At 42.5% G+C, this 14,733-nt stretch overlaps 1 protein-coding gene across 3 annotated transcripts; it reads left to right on the forward strand.

Annotated features, from left to right (window-relative positions):
- The first annotated feature begins 591 nt into the window (after positions 1–591).
- LOC118367862 (probable ATP-dependent RNA helicase ddx6) lies at positions 592–14,716 on the forward strand. 3 transcript variants are annotated; one of them, XM_035751563.2, is made up of 13 exons: positions 592–709; positions 2,190–3,230; positions 3,325–3,429; positions 3,548–3,677; positions 4,274–4,420; positions 7,997–8,091; positions 9,653–9,775; positions 9,945–10,073; positions 11,506–11,622; positions 11,752–11,815; positions 11,918–12,019; positions 12,163–12,374; positions 12,649–14,716. In XM_035751563.2, the coding sequence occupies exons 2-12, from the start codon at positions 2,991–2,993 to the stop codon at positions 12,369–12,371; spliced, it is 1,461 nt and encodes a 486-aa protein (XP_035607456.1). In that variant the 5' UTR covers positions 592–709; positions 2,190–2,990; the 3' UTR covers positions 12,372–12,374; positions 12,649–14,716. The 3 variants fall into 3 exon arrangements, with proteins under 3 accessions (XP_035607456.1, XP_052350688.1, XP_035607455.1); XM_035751562.2 differs by having other exon boundaries at positions 610–1,186; XM_052494728.1 differs by lacking the exon at positions 12,649–14,716 and having other exon boundaries at positions 609–1,186; positions 12,163–12,375.
- The last annotated feature ends 17 nt before the right edge of the window (positions 14,717–14,733 follow it).

The following is a 14,733-nucleotide window of genomic DNA, read 5'->3' on the forward strand; positions in this document are numbered from 1 at the left end:
CGTTTTTACCGAATAGATCTTAGACACGCAATTGTACATCTGACTAAGATTGTGTGTGCAGTATTTGTCAATTAAAAAAATGGCATGAAAACGAGTTGTCTCTGGTTGAATAACAACAAAGACTATATTGAGGAATCCCTACTGTTGACCAATCACCGACGAAGGGGCGTAGACAACGGCACCGAAATTCGGTTTTCCTCCAGAAAAAAAATGTAATGTGCCCGAACAGCCGAAAAAACCCTCACCGAAGTCCAAAACTAACACAAATGTCGTCATAATATGTGCACGAACTCTACCGAACTGTTTCGTCTGGAAAGCAAGTGTTTTACCGTAGGGACGTCCCAAGGAACCCATATAGAACTATTCATTTTGAGTTCGAAACAGGACACGTTGATTGGATAGTTCAATGTACCTGCGCAGCCAGACGAACGAAGGGTTCCATTAGTTACCACAGCCACAAAGTCAACGTGGTTATATCGTAAAAATTAATAAAAAATAATAATAAATGATTTGTACGGTTAGGCATACGGTTTAACAGGTTCAAATCAAATTTGAAGAAGATAAATGGGTGGGGCTTATTACTTTGTGGCTGTGGCAACTAGTGACGACCCAGTAGGAAAGCGAAAGAGACAACCAGCTGAAGGCGAGCGTGCGGCCATGTTGAATTGTAATTTTGTTTTTAAAGAAGAGACAAAAGAGAGACAAGTCGGTGGGTTTCACGAAACTGGAAGCAGATAGCGCTAATCAATTTGAGTTCGAAACAGGACATGCTGATTGGATAGTTAATGTACCTGCGCAGCCAGACGAACGAAGGGTTCCATTAGATACCACAGCCGTAAAGTCAACACGGGTTATATCATAAACATGCATACAAATAGTTTTATATTGTTAGGCATACGGGGTTGGTTATTAGGTTAAAATCACATTTTAAGAAGATACATTACATTGTATAAATGGGCGGGGTTTAAGACTTTGTGGCTGTGGTAACTGGTGACGACAGTAGGAAAGCGAAAGAGACAACAAGCTAAATGCGAGCGCGCGGCCATGTTGAATTGTCTTTTTTTTTTTAAAGAAGAGACAAAAGAGAGACAAGTCGGTGGTTTTCAAGAAACACAAACAGTATCATAATACTTGGAACATTTGCTTTAATTAAGTTAACGAGAGAAGACGTCCGATGAACATTAAGGTAACATATTGTATTTGTTTGAAGTAGCTGATAGTGCATGGGCGCTACTCGACTGCCTAGGCTAGTATGTTTGAAGAACGAGAATCGACCAGTCAGGCTACGCTTAACGTTATTTATTATAGTTAGCTAACTAACCAGCAATGTTTGCAAAGCAAACGTGCTAGCTAGTTATTAATTTTTTACTTTATAAAATCTGTCGACTGTCTATCTAAATCGCTAGCCTCAACTCGGACTTGTGTCGTGAAGTTACTGTTAGCCTCAAAGTTGTCAGTTAAACTAACTCGGCCATAAACTTCGATTAACACGTTATCACAGCTAGCTAGCTAACGGTAGTTGACTAGCTAACTTCACAGCTATAGCTTGGTACGTTCGCTTAGCTAATCTACTTTACCGGGCATTTAATGCCACTAGGTAGCCAGTTAGTAAAGTGTGCCTATCGTTAACGTTACTGTGGTCACACAACCAATCATTAGTTAGCCATCTAACGTTGCTGGTAAACCAAATGTGGGTCTATGTTGGCTGTTCAATTTATTCATTGTCTCACGAGTGCACTAAGCACCAACTCGGAGCTAACGTTAACTGAACTATTTTGTTTGAGCTCAGTCCTAGTTTGCTAATGTAGTGTTTTCACAGCCAACTTGTGTGTAACTAACGTGTTCGTAACTTCTTAGGTTTTGGATCTTGTTAAAACAGTTTTCCTGTTGCCCCAGACCACTGCACTTGGCAACTAGCTAACTACACTTATCACATCGACCTTTTTTTACCACGTAACCTAACTAGCTAGCTAAACACCTTGCTAATCTGTCCAGTTACCTAGTTACACGTTAAAACTAAAACGCTCAAGTTTATCGCTAATCGAGTCTATCAGGAAATTAACACGTTCTATCATTTAAAGTACATAGTTAGTGGTTTTTGTTTAAAATTTGAGACTTGGTTTCATTAATAATTTAGACATGTAACATTGGTGTTTTTGTCCTTGTGCTGTTTTGTTGGTTTCGTGCAGGTAACCTGGAGTTGAATGCAAATGCAACTAAGGGTGTCAGCTCCACATCTACCACAGCAAAAGCAGAGCACAACAGCAGACTGTGACTGTCCAAGTGAACAACACAAAGGGTTGGGACTATTACCCTCAGTGTTTTGTACAAGTCATTTTTTTGAGGTTGCCAATAGCAAAATTGACTCATAATACACCAAAAAACACACCAAGTTGAAAGACTCAAACATAGGAATAGTTCATGTGAATCAGAGGACAGTACAGGTCTGTTTGAATGTAAAAGCACTTGAAACTCTAACAAAGAAACGTACAACCACTTCAGTCCAGGAAAAAAAGCTTAAAAGGTCTTTGAACATAGAAACAATATTAAAAACTTAACAGGTTGTTGTACACAGAACTTCAGGAAAGGCATTTTTCACCAGGAATAAGACTGCTTCAGGATAATTTACTTTAGATGTTTGAACTCTGTTGAATTCTGAAACACGTTCACATAGGTTTGATTTTGAGCGGATATATGATCAATTTATTCATATAAATGCTAATTTCTCCCTTTTTGGGGAGCGTCTTGTAAATATACCATTTTCGTATGCCAGACTCTTCTTTTCAAGAGGTCTGTACGTATAAGTGTATACATAAATTCTTTAAATTAGAAATCCTGAAAAATAGGTTTTAGGTTTTTTTTTGTGAGTTAAATAACACATGGACATTAGTTCCACGAGTGGAAAAAACTATCTCTAAGGAAACATTGAACAAAAAAGTTTAGCTGAGTGACTAAGGAATTGACAGACTGAAGGAAAAGCTCTCTAAGCCATGTCTACAGCAAGAACGGAGAACCCAACATCCATCATGGGACTGAACAAGCCCAATGGGCAGTTTAGAGGACCACTCAAGCCAGTTGGACTAACATCAGGATCCCTGGCAACTGCCCCACAACCAGATGCCCAACAGAAGGGAGGTAACATTCCCCAGGGCAGTGGGGGCATCCGGTTTGGCGACGACTGGAAGAAGTGCCTGCAGCTTCCACAGAAAGACTGCAGATTTAGAACATCAGTAAGTTCTAGTGACACATTCACAGTTTAACAAAGCAAGCCCATCAATCAATAATGACCCTAGCTTCAACCTTGACCATCTACTCTTTCCCCAGGATGTGACATCGACCAAGGGGAATGAGTTTGAGGACTACTGCCTGAAGCGGGAGCTACTGATGGGGATCTTTGAGATGGGCTGGGAGAAACCATCTCCTGTACAGGTGACTTCCCTCTGCTGCTCTGTCCATGACTATTTTGGAACTTTGTTGAATGTGTGTTGGTGTTTGCTCATGTTTGTGGAACTGTCTCTCTCATCAACCTATGTCTGCCTGTCCCCAGGAGGAGAGCATCCCCATTGCTCTGTCAGGAAGGGACATCCTTGCCCGGGCTAAGAACGGTACCGGGAAAAGCGGAGCCTACCTCATTCCTCTCCTGGAGAGGATAGACCTGAAGAAGGACCACATACAGGGTGAGAACTGCACCAGCTGCTATTCAATACCATTTCAACATCAATCCATGTCATCTCATTTGCTTGTTTTAATCAATGTTGGTACAAAGTCCGTCTATGAAATCTGCCCTGAATGTTTTATGATTAATTTGGCCTATTGTGATATAATCACTGGTGAATACTCCTATGTAGTTGCCTGAACAATTCACTAGATTGATGCACAAGTAAGCACACATTCGGTGTATGGAGAGGGCATTGCTACAGCTGAGTACGCCTGGTGGGACACAGAATCTCTGACATATGGACAGACCCACTGTCACAAACCTAACGCCCACACACAGTGTGCTGTAATAGAGCTTGAACACGGGAACAGTATGCCACAGATTCATAATGTCAAGGCCACTTTAGTTTAGTGAGTTGGATAAATTACATTCAGTTAAGCCAGTGCCTGAGCTCACTATCTGTCAGGGAAATTGGGCCTTTTTTAATGGTCTCCGGTTATAGGTTATTTATTCCAATTTATTTGTGGAGATCGTTTTTCTCTTGTCCCTCATTCCCCAAACCCCTTTTTCTCTCCTCTGTCCTTAAATTTCTTCCTCTCCCCTTCCTCTCCGCAGCCATGGTGATGGTTCCTACTCGGGAGTTGGCCCTGCAGGTGAGCCAGATCAGCATCCAGGTGAGCAAGCACATGGGCGGGGTCAAGGTCATGGCCACCACAGGAGGCACCAACCTGAGGGATGACATCATGCGTCTGGACGAGACTGGTAACTGCTCCTGGGGACAGGCAGTCGAAAGGGTTATAGTGGCTGTAGTGTAGTAACCAATGTGTGAGGAACTGCAGCTGATCATAGTTCTACAGATACTATGGATATTGTTTGCTTGTGTGACTGACACCGAAATGTGTTACTTTAACTTTACATCTAGTTTGGCTGTTGATCAAGAGACTTGCCCATGTTACACAACAGCACATTGTGCAGCTCCTCATTATGTGCCTTTATATACTGTACTTACTAGGGCTGTAATGATAAGTCCCCGATTCAAATGTTTGATACACTACATGACCAAAAGGATGTGGACACCTGCACGTCGAACATCTCATTCCAAAATCATTGGAATTAATATTAGTCCTTAGGACTGCCAGGTGGTGAAGCTTGATTCATCACCCCAGAGAATGCATTTCCACTGATCCAGAATCCAATGGCGTCGAGCTTTATAACACCACTCCAGCTGGCGCTTGGCATTGCGCATGGTGATTTTAGGGTTGTGTGCGGCTGCTCGGCCATGGAAACCCATTTAAAGAATCTCCCGAAGAACAGTTCTTGTGCTGACATTGCTTCAAGGTAGTTTGGAACTCCACAATGAGTGTTGCGACTTAAGCACTACCACTTCATTGCTGAGCCATTATTGCTCCTAGATGTTTACGCTTCACAATAACAGCAGAAACAGTTGACCGGGGCAGCTCTAGCGAGGCAGAAATTTGATGAACTGACTTGTTGGAAAGATGGCATCCTGTGATGGTGCCACATTGAAATTCACTGAGCTCTTTAGTAAGGCCATTCTACTGTTACTGTTTGTCTATGGAGATTGCATGGCTGTTTTTATGCAGCGGGTGTGGTTGAAATGGCCAAATCCACTCATTTGAAGAGGGGTCTACATACTTTTGTGTGTGTGTATATATAGTGTGAGTTGTTTGGTCCCCTGTAACGATAGGTCCCTGATTCAAATGTTTAAGGTATGAGTGCATTGATCCACGGGACCCCAAACAGATTCAAATGTAGCATGCATTGTCAGAAAATCTATTCAAACGTTACGAATCGCCGGAAAACCTTTTTGTTTTTTTTGCTCAAATTACTTCTGAAAATACCAAATATTTTATGGCAACCGTGTTGTCTCCTTCAGTGTTAAACTGATTGTTATGTTGACAGTCATTGATCTAGAAGTAATTTTGCATGTCCAACCCCAGTCAATATCAGTAGCCTTGTCAAACTGCGTCCTGTGTTCAGCTTCGCACGCTGACCAACGATGGGTAGGTCTATTCCTGTTCTGGTATATCTGCGACTCACCCTCAGCATTCAAATGTTTTAAAATGGCTTGCTCTATTTAGCCTTTATTAGTTGAGTGACAACGAATAACATTTTCTAGTTTTTTAAAAGTCAAATGCACTTAGGTAGGTAGGTTACATGCTGATCAGGGCATACATTCGATTTGGATTGTTCAAGTTCACTATCAGCAGTAGTTTTGCTTAAAACAATCTGTGTAGTCATTTTTAGGTGTAAATGGTAAAGTTGGTAATTTCATAATGGGGACAGCAATCACTTTTTCTACCCGTACTACATGGTCGAAACTAGAGAAGAATACAAGCTCACTCAGTCCGTTAACCTCCAAACGGTCTAAACCAGGGGTATTCAACTCTCACCATACGAGGTCCGGAGCCTGCTGGTTTTCTGTTCTACCTGATCATTAATCACGCAGGTCTAAATCAGTTCCCGATTTTTAGAATGAATAATGAATAAAATGCAGTGGAACTGACTTCGGGGTCCAGAGTTACGTTTCAGGAAACCGGCCGATTATTAGACAGGTGAAATACAAAGTTGTGTTATATATTCTTTGGCTATGTCATAGCAAGATTTTTTTTATATATAAAAAAAAAATATATATATATATATATATACACACATACATACATACATTACTAGCTCTAACACTTAATCGGCAAAAATGACATTCATTGGTGGGTGATTTTCCTTATGGCTCAGATCAGATGCCTACAAGGATCATTTATACACACAGCCTAGTGGTTAGAGCGTTGGCTGGATTGAATCCCCGAGCTAACGTGGTCAAAATCTGTTCTGCCCCTGAACATGGCACTTCCCTGGTAGGCCGTCATTGTAAATAAGTATTTATTAACCTTTAACTAGGCAAGTCTGTTAACCTCTTAGCGCACGGATCCCGATTACGTGATAAAAATCGACAACATGCGGGGAAGTTGGAGCGAGCCAAATTCAAATGAAAAAAATCGTAATATTAAACATTCATGAACATACAAGTGTTCTACATTTAACAGCTTAACTTCTTGTTAATCCAACCGTGTTGTCAGATTTGAAAAGGGCTTTACTGCGAAAGCATACCGTGCGATTTATCTGAGGACAGCGCCCCGTATACAAAAGCATTAACATTTTCCAAACCAGCAAAGGCGTCAGAAATAACAATAAAATAAATTGCTTAACTTTGAGGATCTTCCTCTGTTTGCAATCCCAAGGGTTCCAGCTACACAAATGTTTTTTTTTTCTTTCAATACGGTCCTTTATAGCCCCAAAAAGTCAGTTTAGTTGCTGCGTTTGATTCAGTAATCCACTTGTTCCACAAGTTTAACATGCATACAATGGAATAATGCTTAAGTACATTTCCAAGAAGAAATCCTAAACTTTGGCACGGCTAAACTGTTGTCTTGAGACATGGATACTTTTGTAGCCATTAACGTTTTCTTGCGCCACAGACAGTTGGCTACTGAACATAGCTAATGTTAATGTCAATAGCCATGTTGGCTATAATTTCTTTACACGTTAGCTATGTTAGCTAGCTAACTTACCGGTCGCGCAGTTCCTCTACCACCTACACCTTCTCCTCCAGCTGGTCCACATGAATGGTCTCTCAGCTCCCTTCTTTTTTACGGCGTCACTGTCCCTTGCCATACCCCCGACGGCACAGACACTCGGCCACTCAAGCCCATCCTTTATTTTTTGGTCTCTGCAGTGACCCCGCAGTTATCAAGTCTTCCCAACAGCAACATTTTCCTGGCTGCTCTTTCCTCCATTTCATCTCTTTTCTTGGTTATCCGTTTTTGATTTTGATATAGCTAGTCTGATGGCTATAATGTGTGAAGAAAAATAACCAAATCCGATCATCCCCGTCACATAGGCTTATTTGTTTCAAGCATGTCAATGCCACATGATGTTTACAAAGTTCCTAAGAACATTTTGAGGATTTGCTTTTACGAACTATCTTATGAACTTACAATTTTTTCCCCCTTAAACGTATGTTTTTTCATGTTTTGTGAATCCGGACCCTAATCTTCAGTTTAGAATGCAATTTGATTAATCAGCTGTGTTTTCTAGGGATGGTGTCACACTTTTTCTCTAATCAGGCCCTTGAGGACTGGAGTTGCCCACCCCTGCTCTAATCAAACCGAGTCACACTGAATCGTTTCAAACTAAAACGTATCGTACCTGTATCGGAGACAATTTGTCTGGATCCGTAACAAATCGTCTTAAAGGGGAAAGATGCACATCCCTAGTACTTGATGTTTATTTTCATTTTCTTTATCTCGTCCCTTGTCTCAGTGCATGTGGTGATAGCTACACCAGGCAGGATCTTGGACCTGATAAAGAAGGGAGTGGCCAAAGTGGATAAAGTCCAGATGATGGTGATGGATGAGGTGAGCGTCGCTGGTTGTTTTATTAAAGCGGCATATGTTATGAAATCTGGAACGTGTATATACTCCGTAGTTGCACGTTTAGTTTTTTTACAGGAATAGCATTGGTTTAATAAGCCAAGTGAAAGTAGAAAGTAGCCCCACTTTGCCACCTACTCTCTTCGAACATAAACTCAGCAAAAAAAGAATGTCCCTTTTTTTCGGAACCCTATCTTTCAAAGAACGTCACAGATCTTCATTGTGAAGGGTTTAAACACTGTTTCGCATGCTTGTTCAATGAACCATAAAGAACAATTAATGAACATGCACCTGTGGAAAGGTTAAAACACCTACAGACTGTAGGCAATTATGAAAACGTAGGACGCTAAAAGGGGGCTTTCTACTGACTCTGGAAAAACACAAAGAAATATGCCCAGGGTTTCTGCTCATTTGCGTGAGCATGCCTTAGGCATGCTGCAAGGATGCATGAGGACTGCAGATGTGGCCAATGCAATAAATTGCAATGTCCGTACTGTGAGACGACCTAAGACTGTGCTACAGGGAGACAGGACGGACGGCTGATCGTCCTCTGTGGCAGACCACGTGTAACAATGCCTGCACCGGATCGGTACATCTGAACATCACAACTGCGGAACAGGTACAGGATGGCAACAACTGCCCGAGTTACACCAGGAACGCACAATCCCTTCATCAGTGCTCAGACTGTCCACAATAGGCTGGACTGAGGGTTTGTAGGTCTGTAGTGAGGCAGGTCCTCACCAGACATCACTGGCAACAACGGCGCCTATGGGCACAACCCCACTGTCACTGGAATAGACAGGACTGGAAAAAAGTGCTCTTTGCTGACGAGTTGCGGTTTTGTTTCACCAGGGGTGATGGTCGGATTCGTGTTTATCGTTGGAAGAAATGTGTGTTCTCTGGAGCGGGGTGGAGGGTCCGTCATGGTCTGGGGCGGTGTGTCGCAGCATGAGGTTGTCATTGCAGGCAATCTCAACGCTATGTGTTACAGGGAAGACTACCTCCTCCCTCATGTGGTACCCTTCCTGCAGGCTCTCCCTGACATGACCCTCCAGCATGACAATGGCATACTGCTCTTTCTGTGCGTGATTTCCTGCAAGACAGGAATGTCAGTGTTCTGCCATGGCCAGCGAAGAGTCTGGATCTCAATCCCATTGAGCACGTCTGTGAACTTGCAGGTGCATTTGGAAGAGTGGGGTAACCTATCACAGGAAGAACTGGCAAATCTGGTGCAGTCCATGAGGAGATGCACTGCTGTACTTAGTATCTGGTGTGCCCACCAGCTGCATTGACTGTGACCTTTGATTTTGACCTCCCCTTTGTTCAGGGACACATTATTCAATTTCTGTTAGTCACATGACACTGGAACTTGTTCAGTTTGTCTCAGTTGTTGACTCTTATGGTCATACAAATATTTACACATGTTAAGTTTGCTTAAAATAAACGCAGTTGACGGTGAGAACTTTTTTTTTTGCTCAGTTATGTTAATGTGCTGAGGCTGCACTCAACTGGGTCATCAACAAATGTGTCCTGACTCTCTCTCTAGGCAGACAAGCTGCTGTCTCAGGACTTTGTGGTCCTGATCGAAGACATCATTAGCTTCCTGGCTAAGGGTCGTCAGATCCTACTCTACTCTGCCACCTTCCCCATCAGTGTGCAGAAGTTCATGGTGAGACGACTTTCCTTGATAACTGGGGGCTAGAGTACGAGAACAGTGGGAGACAAAGGGGAAGATGTGCATGGACATTCAATGAGATAAATGAGTCTGAATTAAAAGTTGACAACTGAATTGTCTTTACTTTCAATTGCAATATGTTTACCCCTTTCCCCCTCTCCAGGCGAAGCACCTTTCAAAGCCCTATGAGATCAACCTGATGGATGAGCTGACACTGAAGGGCATCACCCAGTACTATGCCTACGTCACTGAGAGGCAGAAAGTCCACTGCCTCAACACCCTCTTCTCCAGGGTGAGTGTGTCGAAAGCTGTGGAGGTAGTTTGTTGAGCTACATACAGTGCATTCGGAAAGTATTCAGACCCCTTGACATTTGTCACATTTCGTTACTTTACAGCCTCATTCTAAAATGGATTACATTATTTTTTCCCCCTCATTAATCTACACGCACTACCCCATAATGACAAAGCAGAAACCGTTTTTTATAAATTTTTGCAAATGTATTAAAAAAATGAAAAAATAAAAAAACAGATACGTATTCAGACCCTTTGACGGGAGACTAGAAATTTTGCTCGGGTGCATCCTGTTTCCATTGATCATCCTCGATGTGTAAAAAACTTGATTGGAGTCCACTTGCTGTAAATTAAATTGATTGGACATGAATTGGAAAGGAACACGCCTGTCTAGAATTGTCTGTTGAGCTCGGAGCCTGGATTGTGTCAAGACACAGATCTGGGGAAGGGTACCAAAAATGTCTACAGCATTGAAGGTCCCCAAGAACAGTGGCCTCCATCATTCTTAATGGTAGACTCTTCCTAGCGCTGGCCTCACGGCCAAACGGCAATCAGGGGTGAAGGGCCTTGGTCAGAGAGGTGACCAAGAACCTAATGGTCAATCTGACAGAGCTCCAGAGTTCTTCTGTGGAGATGGGAAAACCTTCCAGAAGGAAGCATCTCTGCAGCATTCCACCAATCAGGTTTTTATGGTAGTGGCCAGACGGAAGCCACTCCTCTGTAAAAGGCACATGACAGCCCGCTTTGAGTTTGCCAAAATGCACCTAAAGACTCGGACCATGAGAAACTAGATTCTCTGGTCTGGTGAAACGAAGATTGAACTATTTTGGCCTGAATGCCAAGCGTCACAACTGTATGGATGGTGGCAGCTTTCCTTCAGATAAGCATGGTGGTGGCAGTACCATGCTGTGGGGATGTTTGAACGATGAACGGAGCAAAGTAAAGAAATCCTTGGTAAAAACCTTCACCCCAGTCTGACAACCTGCTCCAGAGCACTCAGGACAACATTCCAAGAGGACAATGACACTGCGAACACAGCCAAGACAACACAGGAGTGGCTTCGGGACAAGTCTCTGAATGTCCTTGAGTGGCCCAGCCAAAGCTGGTCAATTTTATTCCATTTTAGAATATGGCTGTAATGTAACAGTGTGGAAAAAATTCACGATGTCTAAATACTTTGAATGCACTAACTGCTTAACGAGTAACCTTAGGTCCCAGAGATATTGCCTCATGTTTTGCTAGATACTAACTCAAGGTGGGTTGGAAATGTGTTCCGTAACTGGTCCTTTACATACACAGTCAGAAAAGCTCATTCTTTCAGTCCTAGAGATATTGACTAATGGGAGAGCAGGAAGCCATTTTGCATTCATCTGGGTCATCCATCAATTCCTAATGAGTATGTTGTCTCATCAATGTGTCTTGTTCTCCAACAGCTCCAGATCAACCAGTCCATTATCTTCTGTAACTCCACCCAGCGGGTTGAGCTGCTGGCCAAGAAGATAACCCAGCTGGGCTACTCCTGCTTCTACATCCACGCCAAGATGATGCAGGTCAGCTCAGCCGGCCCAGCCACTTGCACTTTAGATGTAGACCGCATGGAATACCTTCACATTAGACAGTGTGTAGATCTGTGTAGCCATGTTTTGCTAACCCTTGCACTGGTTTTGCCTTTGAAACAGGAGTATAGAAACCGTGTTTTCCATGACTTCAGAAACGGACTCTGCAGGAACTTGGTCTGCACTGGTAATGTATTTTACTCTTGAGTTGAGTGATTGCTTGATTTAATTTATTTGTATTTTTATAACTGATAGACTGATTGTTAAATTATCTTGCCTCCCTGCTTAGATCTGTTCACCAGGGGAATTGACATTCAAGCGGTGAACGTAGTGATCAACTTTGACTTCCCCAAGAACGCTGAGACGTACCTGCATCGCATCGGCAGATCAGGTGAGACCATCCACTACATTTTCATCACGCTGTCAAATCAGACCTACTGGAACATCATAGTCTTCTCCAGCTACCATCTGCTTTTCTCCTGGGTAAATGGTGTCAAATATAAGCCTGGTGTCTATTTTTAACACCTTTTTCAGGGAGGTTTGGTCACCTGGGTCTGGCCATCAACCTGATCACCTCTGAGGACCGCTTCAACCTGAAGTCCATCGAGGACCAGCTGGTGACTGACATTAAGCCCATCCCCGGCAGCATCGACAAGGGTCTGTACGTGGCGGAGTTCCACTCTGGTGACCCAGACGCAGAAGACGAGATCAGAGGCAAGGACGGCGAGTTAAGCGCAGCATAAATGGTAAGGTTTGCCCATGTATGCAGAGATGAGTCTCCCATTATAGAAAGCACTCGGTAGTTATTTCACCTTTTGTTTATTTCATCCGTTGAGTCCTTTGAATCGTTGCTGGTCAGTGGTCATATAACAAAATATTTGTGGGCATTATAGGGCCTGAACTGAGAAACGGTTGTCATGTTCAGCCTGATAAAAGATTCTCGGTTGTTGAATAGGCTTTGCTTCTGCTTCTACAATTTGAAAACATTGGTTTCTAACTGGAGCCTTATCTCTTTTCCAGGAGAACAAGAGGCGTCTGGCATTCATCACACCATCCCCTGCTGCGCACAGACATTAAGTTTAGTTTCTGACTGAATATTTAAACATTTCTACAGGATGCTTTTTATTTTTCGGAGGGGCAAAGTTTATAGCAGTGGTCAGTTTGTTTTGTCAGTTTACAGCTGTTTTTTTTAAACAACATGATATGTATCCAACCTGCCAACTGTCAATAATTTTCTAAGTCTGCTGACTTTCTGTATTGTCAGTGTATCATTGTAGTGGCTTCTTATACAGTCACATTTCATCATTTCCGGTTGAAAGGCCCTCCTCGCTTGTCAGGTTCAGTTCCTATAGACTTATTTCTGAGAAGATGACTGTCGAGGAAACCAAAGCTGAACATGTTGATAGGGAATAATGGATTTACTCAAAAAACCAAAAGGACCCCCTCTGCTCTAACAGCTGTCTGGGGAATGCTATCATGGTGCTATACGGTGGAAATACGAATAGAACTACATTTTAAAAGTTTCTTTGTTTTTAAGTGTTCGTGCTGTGACTTTAGTCATACATGAAAGGCACCTACATGAATAGTTTGTCGCAGACGCACACTGATGAGTATTGATTAGTTTACTTATTGTTTGTTTATATTTTACAGCCTCCTTAGTGGGCTATGGCACCAGACAGACTCATAACTCTTTGGGGCAACAAATCCCTTGGACAAGGAGATGATGGCAATAGAACCTGACACGAAGAGGGCATTGATACAGGGCAAACATTTTATTTAGATACACTGACTTACTGACCCCCCAAATTTTTATTTTATTTTTATTATTTCTTTAGACATGCTGAAGCCAGTCATCTTATTCTCTCGCTCTCTGACTCTTCTGTTCATCTCTCACACTCTTAACTCACTCGCGTGCCTTAATCTAACCTCCGCTCAGTGTTCATACTGTACATCTGAATGGATCTGTCTGTGTGAACCAGAGCTCCAGCTTGAAAGTTCTGTTCTAAAAAGAGCTTCTGGTAATGTGTTCTTTAGCTCTCAAGTCAGTGCTTGTTTTCTTAGCTTCCCAGAACTCTCCTAAGTGTTTTTAATATGTGGAGTTGTTGAAACTGATCTAAGGACAATTTTGCATCCCCTATCCTCGTGGTTAATATTAGAATTTTGGGGATGAAAACCTGACCCTAGAACTATCTGTAGCTTTTCAGAGACACCAGGGAGCAGAAATGGTCACACAGGGTGGGGGACCCTAATCTCTAACTCAAGAAGGGATTTGTTACACTACTGGCAATTGTCATTGAGGAATCATAGCATTTCAGTCATATTTTCTCACAATTGTTATGCAATATATTTTTCCTCTTTCGTACAGCTATATTGGGTAGTCTGACAGAGGAATGGTTGTGTTGAGGGAAGATTGTCGCAGTACTGTCATTGGCTACAGTACAGATCTACTTTTAAAAGGATAAAATATTGCCAAATACAATCTTATAACGACAACCCTAACAGATCCTACAATCTTCAACATTAGAGATGTAGCAGATGGCTGGCCTCCGCATTGAGTTTAGCACCAGCAGAACCAAACAAGGACCATTGTCATGCATTATTTAAACAGCCTACAATACTGAGCACTGTTTCCCCACATCTGGCTCTGGAGTATCCCTGTAAATACTGGAGTTAATTTAACTTATTCCATTGTCAATTATCCTCAATTGAGGCACTTGAGCACTGAAATGGGACTTATGATTTGAGCATTGTCAAGTGTCTGTGTTTAACCAATTAATAACGTTTTATCTCAGCACACCAGCTGCCCACAGCAACAAGCGATAGCTTTGGGACAAGGCTATAAAATGGGCAAGAGAAGCAACATTTGCCAGGGGTACTCCAGGGCTGACTATGGTAGACTTGATGACTTTTTTTTCTTTTTCTATCCAACTTATTTGGTTTGAGTAATTGCTCCTGTTGTCTTTTTGGCAGAGGTCACCTGCTGAGCTGAAGTGGTAGGAGGATGGCTAAGCAAAGTTTATTCTCGTGCCAATTGTGTCAATGCCAGCACCTTTTTGAAGGAATCAAATAAAGGCCTGCTGATTCTCCATCCCTGTGACCAAGTTT

Source organism: Oncorhynchus keta, chromosome 34 (assembly GCF_023373465.1).
Source record: "Oncorhynchus keta strain PuntledgeMale-10-30-2019 chromosome 34, Oket_V2, whole genome shotgun sequence".
NCBI classification, from domain to species: Eukaryota; Metazoa; Chordata; class Actinopteri; order Salmoniformes; family Salmonidae; genus Oncorhynchus; species Oncorhynchus keta.